The sequence below is a fragment of the Euprymna scolopes genome, chromosome 7 (assembly GCF_053919585.1).
Source record: "Euprymna scolopes isolate OS-2025 chromosome 7, ASM5391958v1, whole genome shotgun sequence".
Taxonomy (NCBI): domain Eukaryota; kingdom Metazoa; phylum Mollusca; class Cephalopoda; order Sepiida; family Sepiolidae; genus Euprymna; species Euprymna scolopes.
Window position 1 is genome coordinate 80,955,590 of NC_136488.1, and position 26,659 is coordinate 80,982,248.

General features: G+C 31.5%; 1 protein-coding gene across 4 annotated transcripts in view; it reads left to right on the plus strand.

Moving 5' to 3' along the window:
* LOC145279794 (O(6)-methylguanine-induced apoptosis 2-like) overlaps positions 1-26,659 on the plus strand; it is a 137,838-nt gene that overhangs the window by 61,882 nt on the left and 49,297 nt on the right. For all 4 annotated transcript variants that reach the window (XM_080131124.1, XM_080131125.1, XM_080131123.1 and 1 more), the window contains 2 exons: positions 4,454-4,630; positions 12,068-12,173. In XM_080131124.1, coding sequence (XP_079987250.1) covers positions 4,454-4,630; positions 12,068-12,173 — 283 coding nt within the window. The remainder of the gene's footprint in view (positions 1-4,453; positions 4,631-12,067; positions 12,174-26,659) is intronic.

Genomic DNA, 26,659 nt, shown 5'->3' on the forward strand with positions numbered 1-26,659 from the left:
TATATATCATTTTTTCATTTTCTTTATATTTCATTTTTTTTATTTTCTTTATATATCATTTTTTTATTTTCTTCATATATCATTTTTTATTTTCTTTATATATCATTTTTTTGATTTTCTTTATATATAATTTTTTTATTTTCTTTATATATCATTTTTTTTATTTTCTTTATATATCATTTTCTTTTATTTTCTTTATATATCATTTTTAAAAATTTTCTTTATATATCATTTTTTAATTTTCTTCATATATCATTTTTTTAAATTTTCTTCATATATCATTTTTTGATTTTCTTTATATATCATTTTTTTAAATTTCTTTATGTATCATTTTTTTAATTTCTTTATGTATCATTTTTTTAATTTCTTTATGTATCATTTTTTTAATTTATTATTTATCATTTTTTTATTTTCTTTATATATCATTTTTTTTAATTTTCTTTATGTATCATTTTTTTATTTTTTTATATATCATTGTTTTAAATTTTCTTTATATATCATTTTTTATTTTCTTTATATATCATTTTTTAAAATTTTCTTTATATATCATTTTTTTCTTTATATATCATTTTTGTTTCTTTATATATCATTTTTTTATTTTCTTTATATATCATTTTTTTTATTTTCTTTATATATCATTTTTTTATTTTCTTTATATATCATTTTTAAAAATTTTCTTTATATATCATTTTTTCATTTTCTTTATATATCATTTTTTCATTTTCTTTATATATCATTTTTTTATTTTCTTTATATATCATTTTTTTATTTTCTTTATATATCATTTTTTTATTTTCTTCATATATCATTTTTTATTTTCTTTATACATCATTTTTTATTTTCTTTATATATCATTTTTTTATTTTCTTTATATATAATTTTTTTATTTTCTTTATATATCATTATTTTCTTTTCTTTATATATCATTATTTTCTTTTCTTTATATATCATTTTTCTTTTCTTCATATATCATTTTTTTTATTTCCTTCATATATCATTTTTTTATTTTCTTTATATATCATTTTTTGTATTTTTTTATGTATCATTTTTTTATTTTCTTTATATATCATTTTTTTATTTTCTTTATATATCATTTTTTTATTTTCTTTATATATCATTTTTTTATTTTCTTTATATATCATTTTTTTATTTTCTTCATATATCATTTTTTTATTTTCTGTATATATCATTGTTTTTATTTTCTTTATATATCATTTTTTTATTTTCTTCATATATCATTTTTTTTTCCTTCATATATCATTTTTTTATTTTCTTTATATATCATTTTTTTATTTTCTTTATATATAATTTTTTTGATTTTCTTTATATATCATTTTTTTATTTTCTGTATATATAATTTTTTTATTTTCTTTATATATCATTTTTTTATTTTCTTTATATATCATTTTTTTATTTTCTTTATATATCATTTTTTTATTTTCTTTATATATCATTTTTTTATTTTCTTTATATATCATTTTTTTTATTTTCTTTACATATCATTTTTTGATTTTCTTTATATATCATTTTTTTATTTTCTTCATATATCATTTTTTTATTTTTTTTATATATCATTTTTTTATTTTCTTTATATATCATTTTTTTGATTTTCTTTATATATCATTTATTTATTTTCTGTATATATCATTTTTTTATTTTCTTTATATATCATTTTTTCATTTTCTTTATATATCATTTTTTTTTATTTTCTTTATATATCATTTTTAAAAATTTTCTTTATATATCATTTTTTTATTTTCTTTATATATCATTTTTTTATTTTCTTTATATTTCATTTTTTTATTTTTTCTTTATATATCATTTTTTCATTTTCTTTATATTTCATTTTTTATTTTCTTCATATATAATTTTTTATTTTCTTTATATATCATTTTTTTTAATTTCTGTATATATCATTTTTTCATTTTCTTTATATTTCATTTTTTTATTTTCTTTATATATCATTTTTCTATTTTCTTCATATATCATTTTTTATTTTTTTTATATATAATTTTTTTGATTTTCTTTATATATCATTTTTTTTATTTTCTTTATATATCATTTTTTTATTTTCTTTATATATCATTTTCTTTTATTTTCTTTATATATCATTTTTAAAAATTTTCTTTATATATCATTTTTTTATTTTCTTCATATATCATTTTTTAAAATTTTCTTCATATATTTTTTTTTCTTTATATATCATTTTTTTTAATTTCTTTATGTATCATTTTTTTAATTTCTTTATGTATCATTTTTTTAATTTCTTTATGTATCATTTTTTTAATTTATTATTTATCATTTTTTTATTTTTTTTATATATCATTTTTTTTAATTTTCTTTATGTATCATTTTTTTATTTTTTTTATATATCATTGTTTTAAATTTTCTTTATATATAATTTTTTATTTTCTTTATATATCATTTTTTTAAATTTTCTTTATATATCATTTTTTTTCTTTATATATCATTTTTGTTTCTTTATATATCATTTTTTTATTTTCTTTATATATCATTTTTTTATTTTCTTTATATATCATTTTTTTTCTTTATATATCATTTTTTTTAAATTTTCTTTATATATCATTTTTTAAAATTTTCTTTATATATCATTTTTTTTCTTTATGTATCATTTTTTTATTTTCTTTATATATCATTTTTTATTTTCTTTATATATCATTGTTTTATTTTCTTTATATATCATTTTTTTTTAATTTTCTTTATATATCATTTTTTTTTCTTTATTTTGCAAATATAGTCATATCTTGCTACGATGTGCCGACCGTTTCAATCATTATTGATCTTATCCAGCAAGAAAAAATTTGGAAAATTAAAATATATATATATATATATATATATATATATATATATATATATATATATATTTATATATAAGCGCAAACAGTTAATAAAACATGTTTAAAAACACTTTGAAAAAGAGTTAAAAATATATTTAATCTGAATAGGAAACACTTGATAAGTGGATAGTCCTTAATTTGCGGAGTTTCGAAGAAATACTTTCATTCTCATCAGAAGGTAGGAATTAGCAAAATGCGGGATCGGCTTTTGCATACAAAAGTATTTGATGAAACTGCAAGTAAGTAAAAGATCTTACTTGATAACAAAAAGTGAAGCAGAGGAAATATGGTGAAGAAAAAGGTGATTACACGTGAATGGATAGTCTGGTGGAAGGTAAATAATCCAATGACGGTAAAATCCAAAAATATAGCTCCAAGAAAGTTAATTGAATTTCCATTTGCACAAGTAAAATCCAAGGAAATCACGTAATTAGAAGATGGTTCAAAAAAAATCCAAAGTACCGAAATCCATGAAATAATTCACAAATATGTACAAGGAAAAGGGGAAAAATTCCAATAATATTAATAAAACAAAAATAAGATATGCTTTTCACACGGCTGCCAAGACATAATGTAAATAAGAAAAATCAGGGAAGAAGAAGAGGAAAAAAAAAATTAAATGGTGATAGAATTAAATATAAAATAGAAAAGCAAATGTCAAAATGACCCAGACAAAAAGATGTTAAAAGGCGCGAAAAAAAAATATATTTGCATTTTATATATATATATATATATATATATATATATATGTGGCTTCCTTCAGTCTTGACAGACTATGGATATCCACTGCAAGTGTTACTGCATGTGAAATTTGTGTGGTAAGAGTTGTGCAGTCTCCAACCACGCCTCTCCTGAATAAAAATTGTTACATACCAATGGCAAGTTGATATACTGGACGACTGGGAACAATGCCAAGATGAGCAGAGAGCACATACAGCACCTAGAATTCCCAAATGGTCACCCATCTTGGACTAGCCAGGCTCAAGTTTGCTTAACTTCGGTGATCTGGCAAGAACCGATGTGTCAAGGTGATTATGCCGTATATATATATATTACGTAAATAAGAACGTTAAACCATACCATACGTTAGAAATGGTAAAATATGGGTAGAGCTGCCAACTGTCAACTCGATGGTTGTAGGTTTGATCCACACAATATATATATATATATATATATATATATATATATATATATATATATCTCATACAGTATATATTCTAATTGTTCTGTTGAAATAATTTATTGAATACAAGCTACTGTTAGATGACCTCATAAATTTCTAAACAAAAACAATAGGAACTTTTGAATGCATGAACAATTATTATTTTGAGTTCATTGAAAATCTTCTCCAAAAAATAAGTAAGCTTATTTCATCTTAGATCAAATTGAACCAAAATATAATTGAACATTGTTCATCAGGATTTTTGAATAACTACATTTCATTTTCAAAACGTATGCTTTTATTTTGTGTTTATTGAAAATCTTCTCCCAAATAAATTATTTTTCCAGATATATCTCATGTAAATTGTATGTCTATTTAAATTTTTCATATGCCTATTATTCTGACCTATACTTTTTTCTCCCTTGCACTCCAGAGTAAACGCTCTACAGGAATGTTCAACTCAAAACATCAAGGAGGATCCTCCGTCCTCCTTCCTTCAACATTTGACCAAAGACAGGATTTTAATCGATCCGGCAATACAAGAATTTTTCACAAAGTAATTGCACAGAAAATAGAGGCTGAGCCAACACCAGCTCCAAATCAGTATAAGGTTAGTTGGGAAATTTAATGAATAACAAATTATACCCAAAAAATCCTTTGTAAAAGATTCAATAAAAGCACTTCATGTTATTAGATTTTTCTTTATGTCATGGAGCTTTATTTGGACTCTACATGTGGACTGCATAGCCATCTTGGGTTTCATACAGCTGGAAGTTGACTTGGGGTTAAATAGATGAACATGGACACTGAATATTCACAGGATCAATGTATTTATTAGTGATGGGATGATTCCAATATTTTTCCCAATACAATTTACCAATTCTGTACTAGATTCTCATACTGATTCCATACTAAATTCTCGATTCCAATACAATTTCCGATTCCGATTCTTTATAAATCTCTAAATCTTTAACTATAAAGTTGTAATTTTTCCTGATTATTGCAAAAATACATACTAAATGTGCAGATATTTTCTCAAACATAAAAACACCCTTGTGAGAGTAGGGTGATCTATATATTTTAGTTTTACTGATAGTTTAAAATCAATAAAGACTTATTATTTTATTATTAATACTAGCAGTGGAATATTTGTTTTTAAAAAAATCAAATGAAAAAAAAAATTGAAGGAATCGTTTTTGGCATCGGAAAATAAGCACAATTTTTCTGATTCCGATACCCACAGCAGTTCTTATTTTTCTGATTTCCAATTTCGATCCTGACAATTTCTCTTGCCTGTAATTCGATTGCTTAATGGACTCCTGGGAATTTTCTTCTAGCATTTCCTTTTCTAAGCAAGGCAGAACCCAGTTCACTAATAAACACCAACTGATTGACAACTTTGACAATTCCAAATATTCACCTGATATTGCAAAACAAGAGAGTAAGTCTCTCATTCTATAACGAAAGAATAATAGATTAGTGTAGCAGAAACAAATGGAACTTTTTTTCTGCCTCTCCCCTGTGCTATTTGGCCACATACTGACCAATCAGGGGTACGGCACATTGATCCTTCCTATCTCCTAAGGAAACCGGCCAGCATCGGGTTTGAAGAACAACAACTTGTGCTTACTGAGAGAGACACTAAACAGAACGGACCTCCCTTTTCTTCTCTCTCTCCACCTCAGTGATTTCTAATGGTATCGACGATTCCACTGGAATAACTACCGTGATAGCCTCAGGTGGCCGGAGTCCAGCTTTTGACCAGGAGCATATCACATTCTCATTAATAAACCTTTTCTGTGTTACATTTTATGAAATTGATGTGTTCGTCATTTCAGAAGCTTGTATTTAATTATTTTTTTTATTAGGTTCGTGGCACCTATTTTATATATATATATAAAGAAAGCGACAACAGACCAAAAAAAAAAATTAACTATCCAAAATATAGATAGGACATGTGATGAAAAAGGGGAAATATTTAACACTAAACAAAAATATGACAGAAAATACTTAAAAGACGAAAAGAAAAAGATTCCACAAAAAAAAAAAAAAATAGAAAAATATACTCTTGGAAGGAAAAGGCAGTGGTAAAAGAGTTAATATATGCGTGTGTGTTTTTCTTTCTTTTTCTTTTTGTAAATGTGTGTGTCTATATACATATCACTAGTTTTCCTGGGCCACATTATCAGCCCAGACGGTATATCTCCATTACCAGAAAAGGTGAAGGCTCTACAAGACCTTCAACCACCCACATCACTTTGCCAACTAAGGCACTTCTCGGTCTGTTAAATTATTACTGACGCTTTATTCCACACTGTGCGGATCTCCTAGCTCCTCTTTCCGACATGTTATGTAACAGGAAGAAGAAAAATAACCAAATCTCACTTAATGAGATCCAGCTGAAGGCTTTTAATGAAGTGAAAACAAAACTGGCGACAACATCTCTACTTGCACATCCGGTACCCAATGCCCAGTTTTCTCTGGTCGTTGACGCATCAGGCACAGCTGTAGGTGCAGTGTTGCAACAGCAGCACCAATAGCAGTTACAACCTCTCGTATACTTTTCAAGACAGCTGAAACTGGCGGAACAACGTTACAGCACGTTTGGCCGTGAACTCCTGGCAATGTACCTCGCAGTGAAACATTTCCAACATTCACTTGAGGGCCGTCAATTTGTGATCTACACTGATCATTGTTCGCTTACATACGCACTGCGTTCTAAGCCGGACAAATATTCTCCCCATGAAACGCGCCACTTGGATTTTGTTTCGCAATTTACCAGCGATATCCGACATATCTCAGGTGAGCAGAATGCTGTGGCAGACGCTTTGTCCCGCCTTCCCATTAATTCTCTGTCCTCACCATTGGATATTGACTTGCAGCAGATGGCCTTAAACCAGCCAAGTCTGCTGGACATGTTGGATCCGTCGTCACCTGAATTTGCAACTTGCAAATTCGCATACCTGCCCGTGCCTACCTCGGACACGCAGGTCATTTGTGACACTTCAACGAATTCATCTCGACCATTCGTTCCAATGACTCATTGTAGAATTGTTTTTGACACCTTACACAATTTTTTGGCACACCCCGGATGCAGAGCCACAGTGAAGCTGATTATAGCTAGATTTTTCTGGCCAAATATGAGGTGTGATACCACTGCCTGGACACGTTGCTGTGTATCCTGCCAAAAGTCAAAGGTGCACAAGCATATCCGTGCACCTCTTGGAACATTCACCACTCCAGACGCTTGGTTTAACCATGTGCACATTGACCTGGTTGGACTTTGGCCGGTCAGTCAGGGATTGACTTATCTCCTAACCTGTATAGACCATGTCATGTGGTGGCCTGGAGCCATTCCCCTCACAGACATTTCGGCTGAGTCTGTAGCGCGAACCCTTATATCAGGCTGGATATCGTGTTATGGAGTTCCCACCACCATCATCACTGATCATGGCGTACAGTTTGAATCCCACCTCTTCCAGGAACTCTCCAGGATTCTAGGGATCCAACATATCCATACTACAAGCTATCACCCTGCTTCTAACGGGATGATTGAATGCTTCCATCGCCAATTGAAAGCAGCATTACGTGCTTACCCTGACCAACAGCGATGGAGCGAATATGTACCGGTTGTCCTTCTTGGCTGTCGTGCTGCTACCAAAGAGGACCTGGGATACTCTTCAGCTGAACTTGTATATGGAGTACCTCTATCGTTGCCTGGTCAAATGTTGAGCCCGATAGAGTTAACAACAAACGATTCAGCTCTGTATGTCAACAGACTGCAAGCTTATTTTAGTAAGCTCCCACTGATGCACACTAGGAAACAGACCATTAGATCTTCGGTCCCAAAGGACATTTCGTCTTGGACTCATGTTTTTCTTAGAAAAGACGCCGTGAAAGCCCCCCCTAACTTCACCTTATACTGGCCCCTATCGCGTGCTTTCACGTACCGATAAACTTTTTACTTTAGATATCAGTGGTAGAAGAGAAACTGTTTCTATTGATAGAGTAAAAAAAGCCTTTCTTGGCACAAAAGCACATGAGCCACACATTCCCCCTACTTTCACACAGCATCAAAACATGCATGCACCTGAAGTTAATGCTCCAAATGAAGACGATCATGTCACCACTACACGTAGTGGTCGACGGATACATTGGCCAAAGAGACTAATTAAAACTTGGTATTTCTGTTAAGAAAATATTTTTTCCTTGTTTTCCCTTCTTTCAAAAAAAAAAAAAAATTCTATTACAAAAAGATGCAAATTCTATTACAAGAAGTTCCAAATATTCCCCAACTTTTCACACAAAAGTAAGAACATTTTTTTTCTTTCTGGTAAAAATAAATACAATAAAATGACATTTTTATTTTTCGCCTTTTGTTATGCTACTTTTTTCTCTGTCGGCTTTCAGCCTAAGCAGGGGGTTATGTAGCAGAAACAAATGGAACTTTTTTCTTCCTCGAATCAATGCCTCTCCCCTGTGCTATTTGGCCACATACTGACCAATCAGGGGTACGGCGCATTGATCCTTCCTATCCCCTAAGGAAACTGGCCAGCATCGGGTTTGAAGAACAACAACTCGTGCTTACTGAGAGAGACACCAAACAGAACGGACCTCCCTTTTCTTCTCTCTCTCCACCTCGGTAATTTCTAACGGTATCGACGATTCCACTGGAATAACTACCGTGATAGCACCAGGTGGCCGGAGTCCAGCTTTTGACCAGGAGCATATCACATTCTCATTAATAAACCTTTTCTGTGTTACATTTTATGAAGTTGTTGCGTTCGTCATTTCAGAAGCTTGTTTTGAATTATTTATTTTATTAGGTTGTGCCCTAAAAGCATTCTAAAACCTAAAGTTGTTAAAAGACTTGCAGAAAGAATTACGTTGGTGATTGACGGCTGTGAGATAAGTGTGTGACCTTGCAGGGGAGTTAGGGTTAGGGTGAAAATGCTAATAAAAAAAAATTCTAGGTCTCTGAGTTCCACTGTTAATAACAGAAGACGAGGGGAAGAGGATTCTCTTGTTTAAGGCAATGTGCATAGAAAGCAGAAACAGAACCAACATGCAAAAGACAATGCAAAATCATTGAAGTATAATTCAAGTGTAAATAGCAATTCACATCAAGTAATTAAAAGGGCACACACATATAACAAAAATAATGATGAAATACAATGTGGGGAAGAGAATTTAATTACTACTATATCGAAACGAGCAAAGAAAAAAAACGATTACATTCAATTTTGGAAAGAGAGTGTACAGCAAAAAATAGGATTTGCTTTCGCGATGTCGATGAGTAGCACAAGAAGTACACCAAAATAAAGTTCAAAAGTTCGATATAGAGGTGGGAGTGAGTTCTGGGAAAAGGGGTTGGCCCTATATAAGTCTTTGTGTGGTTTTAAGATGTTTTCTGTTTCAGGCGAATGGGTAATGATGCCACATGAGTGTATAAAAATCTATCCAAACGGAATCTGAATTTGCAACAGGCAGTTTATATCTTGGTGTCATCTTTACTTGGACGTTTTCTATGAATTAATTAAGCTGTGAAGTAATTAAGCAATATTTGGTGGCTTTTAATTATGGTCCTAAGCATTCCAATTGGTTTGGAATGTTCAAGGACCTTATCAGTTTATATGTGTATATCCCAAAGAATTTTGGCATTGTTGTTTTCCTATACCACTTCTGGTTTATGCTCATACCACTTCTCATGAAGCATCAATACTACTACTACTACTACTTCATAGAGTTTGTATATATTCTAATGTAGGACCTGTAGAATTTGGTCAAATTCATGGAGTTTGTATATATTCTAATGTAGGACCTGTAGAATTTGGTCAAATTCATGGAGTTTGTATATATTCTAATGTAGGACCTGTAGAATTTGGTCAACTTCATAGAGTTTGTATATATTCTAATGTAGGACCTGTAGAATTTGGTCAAATTCATGGAGTTTGTATATATTCCTCTGTAGAACCTGAGCGACTTTGTTGTGTCTCCATTTTCTAAATTGATGTTAAACTAGCATAGGGCAATCTGATATAATATGCACTAATGTTTCGTCCGTTTCATTACACAATCTGCATATCTGTGATTCTGCAGTTTTGTCGATGTAGTGGTTGATGGACCTAATGTAAGTGGCTTGTTCCCAGGTTGCCATTAAAGTGTTCTTAGTAGATCTTTTAAGATCACCCCTGACCAACCATTTCCAACCGTCATTATCTCTAAATTTAATATTCTTAAAGAATACACAGTGTAATTCCTTTCCAAATAATTTTTCCCCTCTCGCCTGCAACCTCTGACTCTTTTTCACCCCAGGTCTTAGTATCTTTTCCCTTTTTACTTCATGGAGAAAAGTTTCATTATTTTTTGGAAATATATTTAGTTAGTCACTATCACAGGCCATCACCAGTGAAAACTCACTAATAATAATCTGTGGTGTTCCCTAGTGTTTGAGTAACACCAAGTTTTCACAGATTTCTAGGTATTTTGTATTATTGCAGCAGCTGTTTACCCTTGATTTCTTACTGTTATCAATTGTTAGTCTTCTCTGGAACTTAAGTGACAATAAGCTGCCTGAAATTCCCACCACCACCACCACCACCACCACTACTACTACTACTACTACTAGTTGTAGTAGTAGTAGTAGTGATGTGAATACAGCACATAATTTCATTTCATTAGATTACAGAACGATTTGTGCGGACTAAAATGTACTAGCTGAATTTGAGAAACTAACGACAAGAGTACTTCATACAAACTTTTGTCCAGTTCTTCTTCTTCTTATTATTATTATTATTATTATTATTATTATTATTATTATTTTATTATTATCATTATTATTCATTATTATTATTATTGTTATTTTTATTATAATTATAATTATTTTTATTATTATGATTATTATTTATTATTATTATTTTTATTATTTTATTATTATTATTATTATTATTATTATTATTTTCATTATTATTATTTTTATTATCATTATGATGTTATTATTATAATTATTATTATTATTATTATTATTATGATGATTATTATTATTATTATTATTATTATGTTGTTATTATTATTATGATTATAATTATTATTATTATTTTTATTATTATTATTTTTCTTCTTCTTATTATTTTATTATTATTATTATCATTATTATTATTATTATTATTATCAGTAGTAGTAGTAGTAGTAGTATATTTATATATATTCTGTAGTAAAATAAAATATTTACTACTGCTTGACTTTCAGCCAATCAATTTCATTGGCAAAGAAATAGCAAAGTGCAACAAGCCATGTAAAAAAAAACAGAAAGAAAACTTTACATCTGTATACCGTCTGAATGTTTGCCACAAGTGACTTCGAAATTAGATATTTTATATGTATCGTTGCGCACAAAAATTCTTTCACACAGAAAATCTTGTCTTTCTTCTGTTGAGACAAAAACAACGAGGGTATATCTTTTGAATGTTTTTGTAGAGACTGCAGTTAGGCGTTTTGGGAGAAAAATTCCTAAAAAGTTAGATTTAATTTTCTGTTGATGATGCTGTAAACCAGAATCGGGTCCCTTCACGCCCTTCCTTGCTGAACTGAAAACAGATTTAGTGTTTGAAACCATTCTTTGTAGGTAAGCAAGTGTCACATTGTGCAAATGCATGCGAAATGATGTCGCCGGTAAGGAAAAATAAAGACTTTGAAAACAAGATCACTTTAGAGACGAAAATAACCTTCAAGATCACGTTAGAGGCATGGATGACGTTCGAGAGCACTTCGAGAAGATTATCACTTGAGTGACATCACAATCATAGCAATGAGAAAATAAATATCATTTTTACAAAAAAAAAGTGAGTTGAAATTCTTTTCTATACTTTGTCTACGTTGCAATTGAGACTGCAATGTGTTGATTCCCGGACAATGTTACACATGGAGAATACCGTTTTTGGTTTAGTTAACGTGTATAAACCACCCTGTTATTTCTTTTACTTTTCAAATGTTTCCCTTTATAAATAAAACTTTTACATTTTTTTCTCTTGGTTCTTCCATTTTTTAGGTAGACACCCATTCATCAAATAGACCCTCAGCAGAAGCAGCATTTCGTTCCCGGACAAAGAGAGAAATGGATTATCTAAAAGAAGCCAGTAGAATCCCTGCTCCATGTAAGTACATTTTCATAAAACAGATTTTAGCATTAAATCATTATCTATCTTCTATATATATATAAAAGTGAAAATGTGTGCATGTATGTATGTATGTATGTATGTATGTGTGTGTGTATGTCTCGCAAAAACTTTCGACAGAAGCGACGGATTTTCATGAGATTGGTATCATTTTGAAGCCTGACATCTTGGATGACAAATATCGAAATATTTGCCAAAAACATTAATTCCTTCACCCTAAACTGGACCCTTTTCTACAAGGAGGGGGTGCAGAAAAAATCCTTACTTCATTTTCTCTCCTCCTGCTACTACGACAATGACGTCATGTTTGACCTAGAAAATATGATGTTAGTTTAAACCACCTACAAATGTTTGCAAAGGTTTAATTTTATCCGTTCTCAATTGTAGGTCTCTTTGGCGTAGGGGTAACGTGTCAGGTTTTTTCTCCTGCCTTAGCCTCGATGCTTCGGGTTCGAGCCTAGCTTCCTACCTAAACTTTTTTTTCCTCTTTTACACCTTTTTTTTCCTTTTTGCTTTGTTTTGGTTTTTCCAATTTTTTTTAACATCGTGTTTTTTTTTTTATAATATTAAAACAGGGTCACCCTCTCCTACATACACACCTCCAAACACCCAAGCAATGCTGGGTACCCCGCTAGTCTATAATATAAATCTCACCTGTCTGTTTAAATGTATGTATGTATGTATGTATGTCTGCCTAAAACTTTCAGCAGAGGCGATGGATTTTTACGAGATCAGTATCGTTTTGAAGCTCAACACTTCGGAGGACAAATATTGAAAAATTGGCTAAAAACATTGATTCCTTCACTCTCAACTGTGCAGTATTCTACAAGGAGGGTCGGTTTTTTTATGTGTCTCCATTTTGTAAGTCATCGTATTGGTTGGAATGATTTTACTAATTTCAACGTTCCAAACTTCCAGTCGCGTAATGGAGTAGGGGTAAGACGTCATGTTTTTTTTTCACTTTCTTTTCCACCTTTGCGTCACGGGTTCAAGCCTGCCTGCCTACTACCACTTTTTTTTTTCCACATTCTTTTCCTCCTTCGCTGTTTGGGTTCGAACCTGCCTGCCTACTACCACTTTTTAATTTTTTTTGCTCAACACACACCTCCAAACACCCGGGCAACGTCAGGCACTCAGGCTAGTATCTTATATACTCGTCTTTAATATATATATATATATATCAACATTTTTATCATATATCAACAGTTTTTTCCTTCACCATTTCATTTTTATTACAACGAAAAAAACAAACTCTCCAACTGTTTTCTCTCCAAGGAACACCTATCTGTCTCTGAATAGTTGTTTGGTGAATTTCTGCTGTTACTGTGAAATAAATACATATTCTAGTTTTGGAATTATAACAAGTGATATATATATATATATAGCAATCTCAAGCACAATATAGCATTCTGGGTTCTTTTTCCTGGCTTGTATCCGAACTGCTCTTTTGACAAATTCTGCTTGATCATATCATTTATTCATTTTAGTATTACGCGCAAGATGATCTTTGTGACTCATGAGACTAGTCGCACGGTGGTATTTGCAATCAATTACATCTGCCTTCTTCTGTAGTGTTACGAAAATAGATTCCAACATTTCTTCCGGAACCTCTCCCACGTAGACCTGGTTTGCTATTTCTGTCAGCTTCTCAACACCAAACAGACCCAAAGCATCAATATGCTCAAATAGGATGCTGTTGTTTCCATGTGCCTTCCCATGCTTCATCTCTTCGTAGCCTTTTGAATTTCTATTAGGCTGAACTCACAGCCTTTCATTGTTTTCTTTATCTCCTTTCGTTCAACATCACTATAGAAATCTTTGATATACTCAGTCCACCGGCGCATGACTGCCTCATCATCCGTCAGTATCGAGCTGTCTGCATCTCTAATGCATCCAGTCTAACTCTTTACCTTTCTATACATCACCTCCCGAACTTTCTTGTGTATGATTTGCACGTCTTTCTTCTCCAGCTCTCCAGCTTCTCAATTTCAATGCAGCATTCAGCCAGGTACTGCTCTTTTGCTTGTTTACACATCATTCGGATCTGCCGATTTACCTCATGGTATTTCTCTAGATCATTCTTCAATAGCATCCTTACTTTCATCTTATCAAGTATTTCTTGCGTCATCCATGTGTGCGCGGCAACCACTCTTCTGACGCCGTTTCTATTGACGTCTTGAGGAAGATCAAATTGCATCTCACTGTGTCTCTATTCTTTGCATACTGCTCTTTCACGCACTGTGAGAAACCGTTTCTTATGCCTGTGTCCTCCTTTAGCAGTCTGCTTTGCCTTTGTGCTACTGATTTCTTGTGCACAATCTTCTTCAGCTTCAGTCTGATTCTGCTAGATAGCAAAACGGTCTGAGTTGCAATCCGAACCCGGACAGGATCGAAATTATGAATCGCATTCCTAAATCGCTTGACCAAGATGAAATTAATCTGATTATGGCAACCGTCACCCAGACTTTTCCAGGTGTAAATGTTTCTGGGATGATGCTGAAAGAACGTATTTGTGATAATCATATTATTCATCTTGCACCAATCAACCAACCGATCGCCCTGCTCGTTTTGCATATCTAGTCCAAATGGGCCCACTGAATCGCTGTCTCTGGTGTATCCAACCTTTGAATTGAAATTGCCCATGATGATCCTGATGTCGTCTGATTTATATTTCATTGTCGAATCCAACTATTCGTAGAAACCATCAATCTCTTGATCGTTGCTCTCAGCTGTTGGAGCTCTTTCTACAAACTGCAAAACTTTTGCACCGACCTGATGATGATTATAATAATAATAATAATAATGATGATGATAATAATCTAAATGAATAAATATTTTTAATTGTTACAATGTACTTATAAACTTATTATTCAAATATAATTCATGATACAACACAGAATCTCAGCTGAAATAAAAAATAATGGTCTAAAATCCTTTATTAGGATAAATTTTTTCTCAGAGCAATGACAGTGAAATGTTAGCAGCTAAAAGATTTCTGTTTATTGATTGTAAATATTGCCTTCATCTAATCAAATATCAAAATGTTAGATTTCTTGGCCATAATCGTGTGATATTTGAAAATTTGACAAAATGATGTAGTATTTGAAGCCCAAATAAGATGCACTCAATCCGGCTATACACTGATGTTGCCTCAAGTAACAGCATTTAGCTGGATACTTTACCAGACCAGATAAATTCTTGTCCTGGAATCTGACGAAATGACAAGAAAAGACTAGAAAAAAAGATAACCTAAAGCATAGTGATAGTAGTCAATTTGAGAGAGGAAACTGATGTTCTTCAATGGTTTATCAACCTAACATTTGAAGAGGTAGATTAAAATCTTGATACATTTTTTATTTATGTATCTCATATAGAATTCAAGTGATAACTTTAGGAAGGGGCCCTTTCACTTCAGAAAGCGAATTTAAGCAAAATGAAAACAAAAAGATAAAAGATATAATAAAAATGGTTCTTACCAGAGTGAAAATTATTAAAACAAAAAATGTTCAGTGTAACTGAGTTCTATTTTTTTTATATTCATGTATTTGTTCAAATAAATTTTATAATAAAAAAAAAAACTGCAAAGAAACCCAGCATTGTCAGGGAGTAATTACTTTAAATTTGACAGTTTGGGACAATTTAGATTTTATCAGATTGATAAGAAAGTTCTTGCTCTTTTTAACTTTTAAATTCAGATGAACATATCTTGGCTCAAACAAAAATTTATTGGTTGAAATAAGCACCGTCAGTATCAATACATTTTTGCAAACACAAAACAAGTGTATTGACACTAGTACCAGTTCATATTTACATGTAATTATACAAATTACTATAAATAGAGACACTAGTGCCAGTAACATAAAGTAAAAATCATACATTCTGGTAACGATGATGTCACTGAAGGCTTTTTCCAAATCGATTAGGGTTTTGAAGCATTCTCACACACTAAAGTTATCGAGATGCTTTAAAAAGTGGTAGTCAGTAGGTGAGAGGTCTGGAGAATATGGTGGATAAGGCAGAGTTTTGTAGCCCAATTCATTCAAATTCTGCAGGGTTAGTTTAGCAACATGCGGTCAGGCATTGTCGTGGAGGAGAATTGGGCCTTTTCTGTTGAATAATGCTGGGTGTTGTTGTTGAAGTTTCTGATGCATTTCATCCATTTGTTGACAGTACTTCTCTGCCATAATGATTTCACCTGCATTAAAAAAACTGCAATGGATGAAACCGGACGGAGACCACCAAACAGTCAGCATGACCTTCATTTGGTGCAAGTCTGGCTTTGTGAAGTATTGTGGCACTTCGTCTTATCTAACCACTGAGATGAGCATTGTCAGTTGTCGTAAAGAACCCACTTTTCATTGCAAGTCACAACCCGATCAAGAAACAGGTCGTTCTTGTGACATAAAAGAAGGGAAGATGACACTTCATAATGGCATTTCTTTTGGTTGTCATTCAATTCATGAAGCATCCAGTGAGAAGAAAGAAATACGGATTTTCTACGAACGTCAAAACAGGAGAAGAAAAAGGATTGTCGTTTTTGCGTGTGCCAACAACATTGCAAACTGAAAAAAAACTTCTTTTTTTTGTGCAAACATTTAACGGTATTTGCCAGTTCAAATGTAAATTTTAATTTCAACACTTCACTGTTTCAGCAGCTTTTTGGCCTAGCTTGAATTGAAATAAGAAAATTGTGCGAATTTGCCTTTTTTCCATCTGGTATTCAACATTCTGAAAAGAAGACATAATTGTTTTAAAACGATTGTAATTTAAATGATTAAATAGAGTGAAAAGACCTAATAATGTCAAGAACGTCACCACCAATATCATAGCCATGAAATTTACATATGAAACCAGAATGCCATACTCTATGAAAATGTCAAGTGCAATAGTCCTAACCTCCCCTGAATTATCCAAAAACCGAGATGTCCACTCAGTTACAATAGTTAAAAAAAATCAGCAGTTGAATGAAAACCACGAAAGCCATACTGAACATTACTAAAGAGGCCCAGATTTTCTAGAAAAATCAACAAGTTGACTAAGTTTTCAAAAACTTTGCTAATAACATAGAGAAGACTAGCAGGACAATAGTTAGTCATGTCAGACCAATCATTGGCATTTTTAAAGATAGGAACAACAGAGGACCCCTTCCAAGAAGGGAAACATGATTTTGATAAACAGAGATTGAATAATTTTGAGAGGATAGAAAAAAGTTTAAGAACACAATGTTTGAAATCGACAACAGGAATTGATCAAGATCAGAAAGAATCCTAATTGCCTTCGAGTGATAATTATAGACTCAAAAGACATCAGTTTCCAAAGGAAAATCAGGAAAAACAGCACAAGTTTGACCCTCACCGAACATAGGACTCTAAACACAGGTAACACATATCATTCCAATATGGTCACCATTCTGGCCAATATATCTGATGCATGTTTCCAGAAATTAGAAATCACTTTCATTTAACTTCCTAATTTCCTATATTAATTCCGACCTACTGACTCTTCCCAAAAAAGGTCATGCTTTGAGAACATTGAAGTAGAGTTCACTCTGTCAAAAAAATTTACTGCCACTTTCCCATAAGTCACTGTGAATTGTGCTTCAGTGGAGCTATTCTCCAGAAAAGGCTGTCATTGTTTCATTTTCCATTCCATTTAATTACATTTTACTTGTTACACCTGCCCTAGGTAAATATGCATCACTCCTTTATGCTACAAAATTATCACACATTCCAGTCATTAGTACCAGTTCATATTTACATGTAATTATACATAATTATTATAAATAGAGACACTAATACCAGTTCATATTTACATGTAATTATACATAATTACTATAAATAGAGACACTAGTACCAGTTCATATTTACATGTAATTAAACATAATTACAATAAATAGAGACACTAGTACCAGTTCATATTTACATGTAATTATACATAATTATTATAAATAGAGACACTAGTACCAGTTCATATTTACATGTAATTATACAAAATTACTATAAATAGAGACACTAGTACCAGTTCATATTTACATGTAATTATACATAATTACTATAAATAGAGACACTAGTACCAGTTCATATTTACATGTAATTATACATAATTACTATAAATAGAGACACTAGTACCAGTTCATATTTACATGTAATTATACATAATTACTATAAATAGAGACACTAGTACCAGTTCATATTTACATGTAATTATACATAATTACTATAAATAGAGACACTAGTACCAGTTCATATTTACATGTTATTATACATAATTACTATAAATCGAGACACTAGTACCAGTTCATATTTACATGTAATTATACAAAATTACTATAAATAGAGACACTAGTACCAGTTCATAATTATACACAATTACTATAGAGACACTAGTACCAGTTCATATTTACATATAATTATACATAATTACTATAAATAGAGACACTAGTACCAGTTCATATTTACATGTAATTATACACAATTACTATAAATAGAGACACTAGTACCAGTTCATAATTATACACAATTACTATAGAGACACTAGTACCAGTTCATATTTACATATAATTATACATAATTACTATAAATAGAGACACTAGTACCAGTTCATATTTACATGTAATTATACATAATTACTATAAATAGAGACACTAGTACCAGTTCATATTTACATGTAATTATACATAATTACTATAAATAGAGACAATAGTACCAGTTCATATTTACATGTAATTATACAAAATTACTATAAATAGAGACACTAGTACCAGTTCATATTTACATGTAATTATACACAATTACTATAAATAGAGACACTAGTACCAGTTCATATTTACATGTAATTATACAAAATTACTATAAATAGAGACACTAGTACCAGTTCATATTTACATGTAATTATACAAAATTACTATAAATAGAGACACTAGTACCAGTTCATATTTACATGTAATTATACACAATTACTATAAATAGAGACACTAGTACCAGTTCATATTTACATGTAATTATACAAAATTGCTATAAATAGAGACACTAGTACCAGTTCATTTTTGACAGGGTATGGCATGAGGGTCTCCTCAGGAAGATTAGATCTTACGATATCACTGGTAGAATACTTAACATAATTAAATCCTTCTTAGATAAGAGAAAAATCCAGGTTGTCCTCGACGGTCGTACGTTTAAACAATATAATATAAATGCCGGAGTGCCCCAGGGATCTATCCTTGGTCCTCTGCTGTTCCTGATATTCATAAATGACCTCCCCGACAAAATTGCCTCTGAGATGGGTATATATGCTGATGACACCACACTCTATAGCAGGCACGACAGGAAAACAAATGAACATATATCTAAAGTAATGGCAGAAACACTAGAGGATGACCTCAAATCAGTAGTGGAATGGGGACAAAAATGGATGGTAACGTTCAATGCCACCAAGACAAAACTGGTTTCATTCAATAATTACAAGAAACCTTCTCTACCACCTATAGCAATGGCCAACAACTCTTTAGCTGAGAGTACGTCTTTCAAGCTCCTTAGCCTAACGTTCAGAGGAAACATGAGCTGGAGCAATTACATCGAGGGCATTGCCAGGGCCGCTGCGAGGAAGGTGGGCTCTCTCTACCGTGCTAGAAAACTTCTAACACCCGAAAGTATCCTGTACCTCTATAAGGCCACTATTCGCCCATGTATGGAGTATTGCTGTCATATTTGGGCCGGTGCATCGACTACTAGTCTCTCGCTCCTTGACAGGGTTCAAAAGAGAGTCGCAAATCTGATAGGCCCTAAACTGGCATCTAAACTTCAGCCTCTGTCCCATCGTCGAAACGTTGCATCCCTCTGCCTGTTCTACAAGTATTATAATGGTGAATGCTCTGAAGAACTGCAAGCACTTGTGCCCCCACGACGTGAACACCCTCGACAGACCCGACAAGCTGCAAAATCCCACCTCCACACTGTAGAGATCCCTAGATGTAAAAGATCTTTCTACTCCAGTAGTTTCTCCCCCAGAACTACTAGACTTTGGAATTCCATTCCAGGTCACTGCTTCCCCAACTGTACTGACATGCATAAGTTCAAGTGCAACGTGAACCAACATCTCGCTGCCCTAATCCCTACATAGTACCCCAGTAGATGTTTCCCCTGATAGTAGCCCCCTACACCAAAGTGGCAATATGCCTTGTTTGGGGTGAAAATGTAATAAAAAAAAATAAAAAAAAACATGTAATTATACATAATTACTATAAATAGAGACACTAGTACCAGTTCATATTTACATGTAATTATACATAATTACTATAAATAGAGACACTAGTACCAGTTCATATTTACATGTAATTATACACAATTACTATAAATAGAGACACTAGTACCAGTTCATATTTACATGTAATTATACAAAATTACTATAAATAGAGACACTAGTACCAGTTCATATTTACATGTAATTATACATAATTACTATAAATAGAGACACTAGTACCAGTTCATATTTACATGTAATTATACAAAATTACTATAAATAGAGACACTAGTACCAGTTCATATTTACATGTAATTATACAAAATTACTATAAATAGAGACACTAGTACCAGTTCATATTTGCATGTAATTATACATAATTACTATAAATAGAGACACTAGTACCAGTTCATATTTACATGTAATTATACAAAATTACTATAAATAGAGACACTAGTACCAGTTCATATTTACATGTAATTATACACAATTACTATAAATAGAGACACTAGTACCAGTTCATATTTACATGTAATTATACAAAATTACTATAAATAGAGACACTAGTACCAGTTCATATTTACATGTAATTATACATAATTACTATAAATAGAGACACTAGTACCAGTTCATATTTACATGTAATTATACAAAATTACTATAAATAGAGACACTAGTACCAGTTCATATTTACATGTAATTATACACAATTACTATAAATAGAGACACTAGTACCAGTTCATATTTGCATGTAATTATACACAATTACTATAAATAGAGACACTAGTACCAGTTCATATTTGCATGTAATTATACATAATTACTATAAATAGAGACACTAGTACCAGTTCATATTTACATGTAATTATACAAAATTACTATAAATAGAGACACTAGTACCAGTTCATATTTACATGTAATTATACACAATTACTATAAATAGAGACACTAGTACCAGTTCATATTTACATGTAATTATACATAATTACTATAAATAGAGACACTAGTACCAGTTCATATTTACATGTAATTATACACAATTACTATAAATAGAGACACTAGTACCAGTTCATATTTACATGTAATTATACAAAATTACTATAAATAGAGACACTTGTACCAGTTCATATTTACATGTAATTATACACAATTACTATAAATAGAGACACTAGTACCAGTTCATATTTGCATGTAATTATCAGTGGCGGCTCGTGCATGGAGCTGTGGGACTGCAGCACCCCCAAGTTATTTCTACACAATATTAATGATAAAATTAAAAATAATACGTTTGTTTATAATTTATTATTATTATTATTATTATTATTATTATTATTATTTTATTTTTTCTATGTGTACATTATAAAATCATTAACTTTAATGTCGGTATCTCCAAATGCATATAATAACAAAAATAAAACTTGCTTGGAGCTGTGAAATTCACAGTTACACTTTCTTAATGAAATTCTCTTGTACGCATGCGCGGATTAGACGCTTAGGCAGCCGATGAAAGCCTTTTGAGGAACTGTCGCTTGGCGCAGTTCCGTGTCGTGAAATTCGTTGTTTGCTTAGAGTGTGCGCCTGTATAGATATGATAACATTGTTATTGAAAAAAAAAAGGAGGTTTACTTATATTTTTTAAAATTATTATTAAAATCTGCACATAACGTGTTCTTGTACATAAAATATTGTGCTATTTTTTTTAAATACGCACACTTTTAGCGTTGCGATTTAAGTCGGTAGCAGACGGAAATATATAATATGCAGAAACTGTTTATTTTTATTTATTAAAAGTATTCGGGAATTTAGCAGTGGAGCTAACATGCGGCCAAGGGTAAAAACCAAATATACAATAAATAAATCTTACCATAAAAATAATGTTACTTTTCCATCTACCTGCCTTTTTGTTTGTTTCTTTAAAGTAGTTTTAAATGCTATTTATTTTGCAACAACTAAACTTTACAAAAAAAACTGTTTACATTTTTTCCTAGAAGCAAAAAAGCGAAGAAACAGTTTATGTTGAAAATACATTTTAGTTAGAAATCTTTTTAACGTGTATGTTTTAGATATAAAAAAATTAGCATTTATTTGCCTCCGACAAGGACAATGTTAGAAGTTTTACACTTTGAAAAATGGATTTTTTACACAAGATTTTTTAATTAAAATGTGTTTGTAAGTAAAAAAAAAAACACAGTTTTTTATAATTATGCATTTTTAAACTTTACATTGAATTTGTTAGTAGATGGGTCAGATAATACGCATTAAAAAAAAGTAATTAGAAATCCTTCTGGACTGAGACAATTTTATTTTTTTGTTTTTTTGGGAAGAAAGCTACATTAAAATTCGATGTTTTATGATGCTTATATATGACATCCTATTTTCTTATAATAAATCTCCACTTTATGTCGATCTTTACCGGCATGGGAAGGTCAGTAAATAGCCAAGTTTGTTCTTTTTATATAAAAAGCAAGTTGTTCAAAGATTTGTAAATAAAATTTTGTATCTTTAAATATTTTTGTCTGTTTGCTCACTATATAAAAATGTAAACTTTTTTATTTTGCATTTTATTTACAAATACGTTTTGTTATAAATACATCTTTAAAAATAAATTTTGTAAATAAAACTGTTATTAAATAAAACGCTATTTTCAAATATTAAACTCCTAAATTAACCCTCGTAGGGAGGCAGGTGAATTTCAAAGTTTTTCGTTTTTGTTTTTATAAAAAATAAGTTATTTTTAAAAATGTTTTTCGTTTGTTTGCAAAAAAAACAAAAAAAAAAAAACGCAAACTTTTATTTAATCTGAAAAGTTTAAAAGGAATAAATATATATATTATTTTTTATTCTGTAAAGTGTACATAATTTAAAAAAAATCTTTTTAATAAAAAAGTTTTTGCGTATTATCCATTTCTGATTGATTATTTGTCTTTGTTATATAATTGAATATTTATTTGAATGTTTGTTTATTATTTGATTAAATATTTATTTATATATTCGAATTCCTTTACACGATATTAAAAAAATACGTAAAATTTTTGAAGCAGCACCCCCACTAATCTCAGGCACGAGCCGCCACTGGTAATTATACATAATTACTATAAATAGAGACACTAGTACTAGTTCATATTTACATAATTGCTATAGAGACAAACTACACTCAAGATCGGGCCCTGTCGGTGGGGCATTAGAATACGCCGACTGCCCCCCATTCAGAGGGTAAAAGTCCCTCAATGGGGGGTCCTGGATATGACCTTAAACTATATCCAGTGGTGAGGCCCCAGTTTGTTGGCTTTGGGGAGTGTTGAGCCACCCTTTAATTGCCATTGCTCCCAGGTCCACTCTGACCCGGAGTGGTAGTACCTGTTAGGGTCCCAACTATGGGTTAAATAGAAACGACGTGAAAACAACAAATATATTCTATTAAAAAAAATTTTCTTCAAAATCTTTGGATTCGGCATTAAATAACCCGAAAAGAGTATATATGCCGTAAAACAAAAACAACCAACCAACCATTCAAGATCAACAATGCACATCGACACACAGACTACATGTACGAATGTTTTGCATCATTCTAAGTTTATACTCTTACATAAGACTAAGCTCCCCTTCATACCATTCCCTTTACTGCAACCTCCCACCAACATAGTGACAGATGTTCACACTCGCATACTAACATATTGTTAAAGCCTATGCTTGTGTTTACTTTTGCATCAGTCACAGCTAGTTCTTCTCCTTCTTTTCGCTTCTTTTTCTTCTTCTTTGTCTTCTTTTTTTTTTTTTTTACAAGGAAATCACCATGTATCAAGTCCGGAAAGCCACTCGAGGATAAGAGTTAATGAATGTTAGGTGGTAGTGCCGTAATTGTTAGGGGCGTAAGTTGGGTAGAATTTGATTATCTATGGGGACGGCTCAACAAGAACTTGTTTACATTAGATTTGAATTATACCATCTTGTAGTCGGCTGGGAAGCAGGCCAGTGGAACAGTGTTCCATAGGTGGGCAGTTCTAGGAAAAAAAACTTTGCTCATGGCAGCTGCATTTAGATTTAGGCACGGATAGAGAGTAAGGGAAATTGTTGATAGGGGTTGTAGCTAGTCGAGTACTTTTTTTGTGAAAGTTTGGCAAGGAGGGACCATAGATTGGAGCTCAGATGAGCGCTTGCCATTTGCTATGAAAATAACAATAGAGCAGAGACAGGCTCATAACGTCTCTTCTGTGGGAAAGAGATTGCAAGTAGTAGTAGTAGTAGTAGTAGTAGTAGTATCTTCCTCTCCTTTTCTTCATCTTCTTCTTCGTTGGCTTAATATAATTGTTTATTCCTTCCATACAAATAAATGGCCTTTTGGTCAAGATCAAAGTGTAGTATCTGTTCTTCAGATGCTGCACTTCATTTTCTTGTTCTCTTTCGGTGGAGGAGAAATCCTTCACGACTGAGACAATTTTTATTTTTGTACCTTTTCTCCACGTTAAAAAACGACCCTGGTGTCTAACTCTGTCCCGTGGGGAGGCATAGTAAATAGGTACAAATAAATTTATCGCTTTCATTGCTCACGTTTCGTTCTTCAAAATTTGTTTATTCATTTATTTCTTCTTCATCTTAATATGACTTCTATCAGTAACAGTAGTAGTAGTAGTAGTAGTAGTAGTAATAGTTGTAGTAATGTAGTAATGGAAACTCACGATTACTAACAGGATATTAATGATAATATTTTTATTGTTATCATTAGTAGTAGTATTTGTTTATTACAAAACACATTTTCTTCCCTAATATTACCATCAACTCATACTACAGGGTGTCCAAAAAGTCACTGAATGGGTGAAAATCTTTGTCATATTACCATTAATGATTATTATTTTTTCTCTATTTCTGATATTTTGCAGATAATATTTTGGAAATTAATTATGGATAAATATAGCATTGGACAACGTACGCAAGTTGTGAAATTGTTTTACGAAAATCAGGGGTAGGTTCAGTAACTTTTTGGACACCTTGTACAACAAATTAATAGGGTACATTATTAGTGTAAGCCTTACTATTATTATTATCATTATTATATTATTATTATTATATTAGTTCAAAATTGGGGCATGGAATTGCATTAATCTGATTTCCCTCACACTCACACGTGTGTGTGTGTGTGTGTGTGTGTGTGTGTGTGTGTGTGTGTGCGTGTGTGTGCGTGCGTGTGCGTGTGTTTTTCCAGGTTCATATTTTCCAGAGATGAAACAACCAACAAAGTTTTAACGAAGTTAATACAAGAGTGTGCAATACCGACGTAGGGCAAGACATGCTTTTTATTTGTTTTACATAAGCATTTATATGTCGCTACACATTCATGAGTATGTTTCGGTCAGCCAGTTATAAGTAACTAGAGACCTCTACAGATGATATTTGTCGATATGAATAAAAAATATTATATTTTGCTCTTGTTATTGAGCACTCTTATAACTTCGTTTTGATTCACAAGTTTTCCTTCTTGAATACCTTTAACTTGGTATCCACACACCACACCAGTACACCAACACCACTGTTTCGCTGGTTCTACATCATCACAGTGTAGCTAGATAAGCAAGTGCTTCAAAACTCAACAGTTGAGCTGACAGTCTGCCCCTACCCCTATATATATTTATAAGATTAAATAAGTTCAAATGTATTGAACTAAAAGACAATATTTTTTCAAAAGTGCTCAATACATCTGTAGAGCTATTATGAGTAAAATTATATAAAAATCAAAAAATACTTATGCAGTGATTAATCAATGTTTCAGTAATGTTACTCATCTCGTCAAGGGTTCAATAATTCTGACTCTTAATTTGCGTAGGGATTTCCTAATGTTTATATATAATTTCACGTGTGTGTGTGTGTGTGTGTGTGTGTGTGTGTGTGTGTGTGTGTGTTCCAGTTATTTTCTTTTTTTACTATTTCCCTCCAAAAAAGAGACCCGTTATTGCTTTGTAAAGAGTTTGAATTGAAATATAAGATATCATTTATTTGAGTTGGGTTATTATTGGCCTGTCTTTAAATATCGGTTACAACAACCACGTTTTTTTCTTTTTTTTTTTTTCTTTTTTTTTGCGGTTGAAAGGATTGGCTTAATGAATGATGGATGAGCAAAAAAAAAAAAAAAAAAAAAAAAAACAGGCGGGAGAAAATAAACTAGCTTAAATGTAAGGATAGTTTCACTTTTTCAAGCACATTTACATCCGCATTCGAACGCATACACATACACA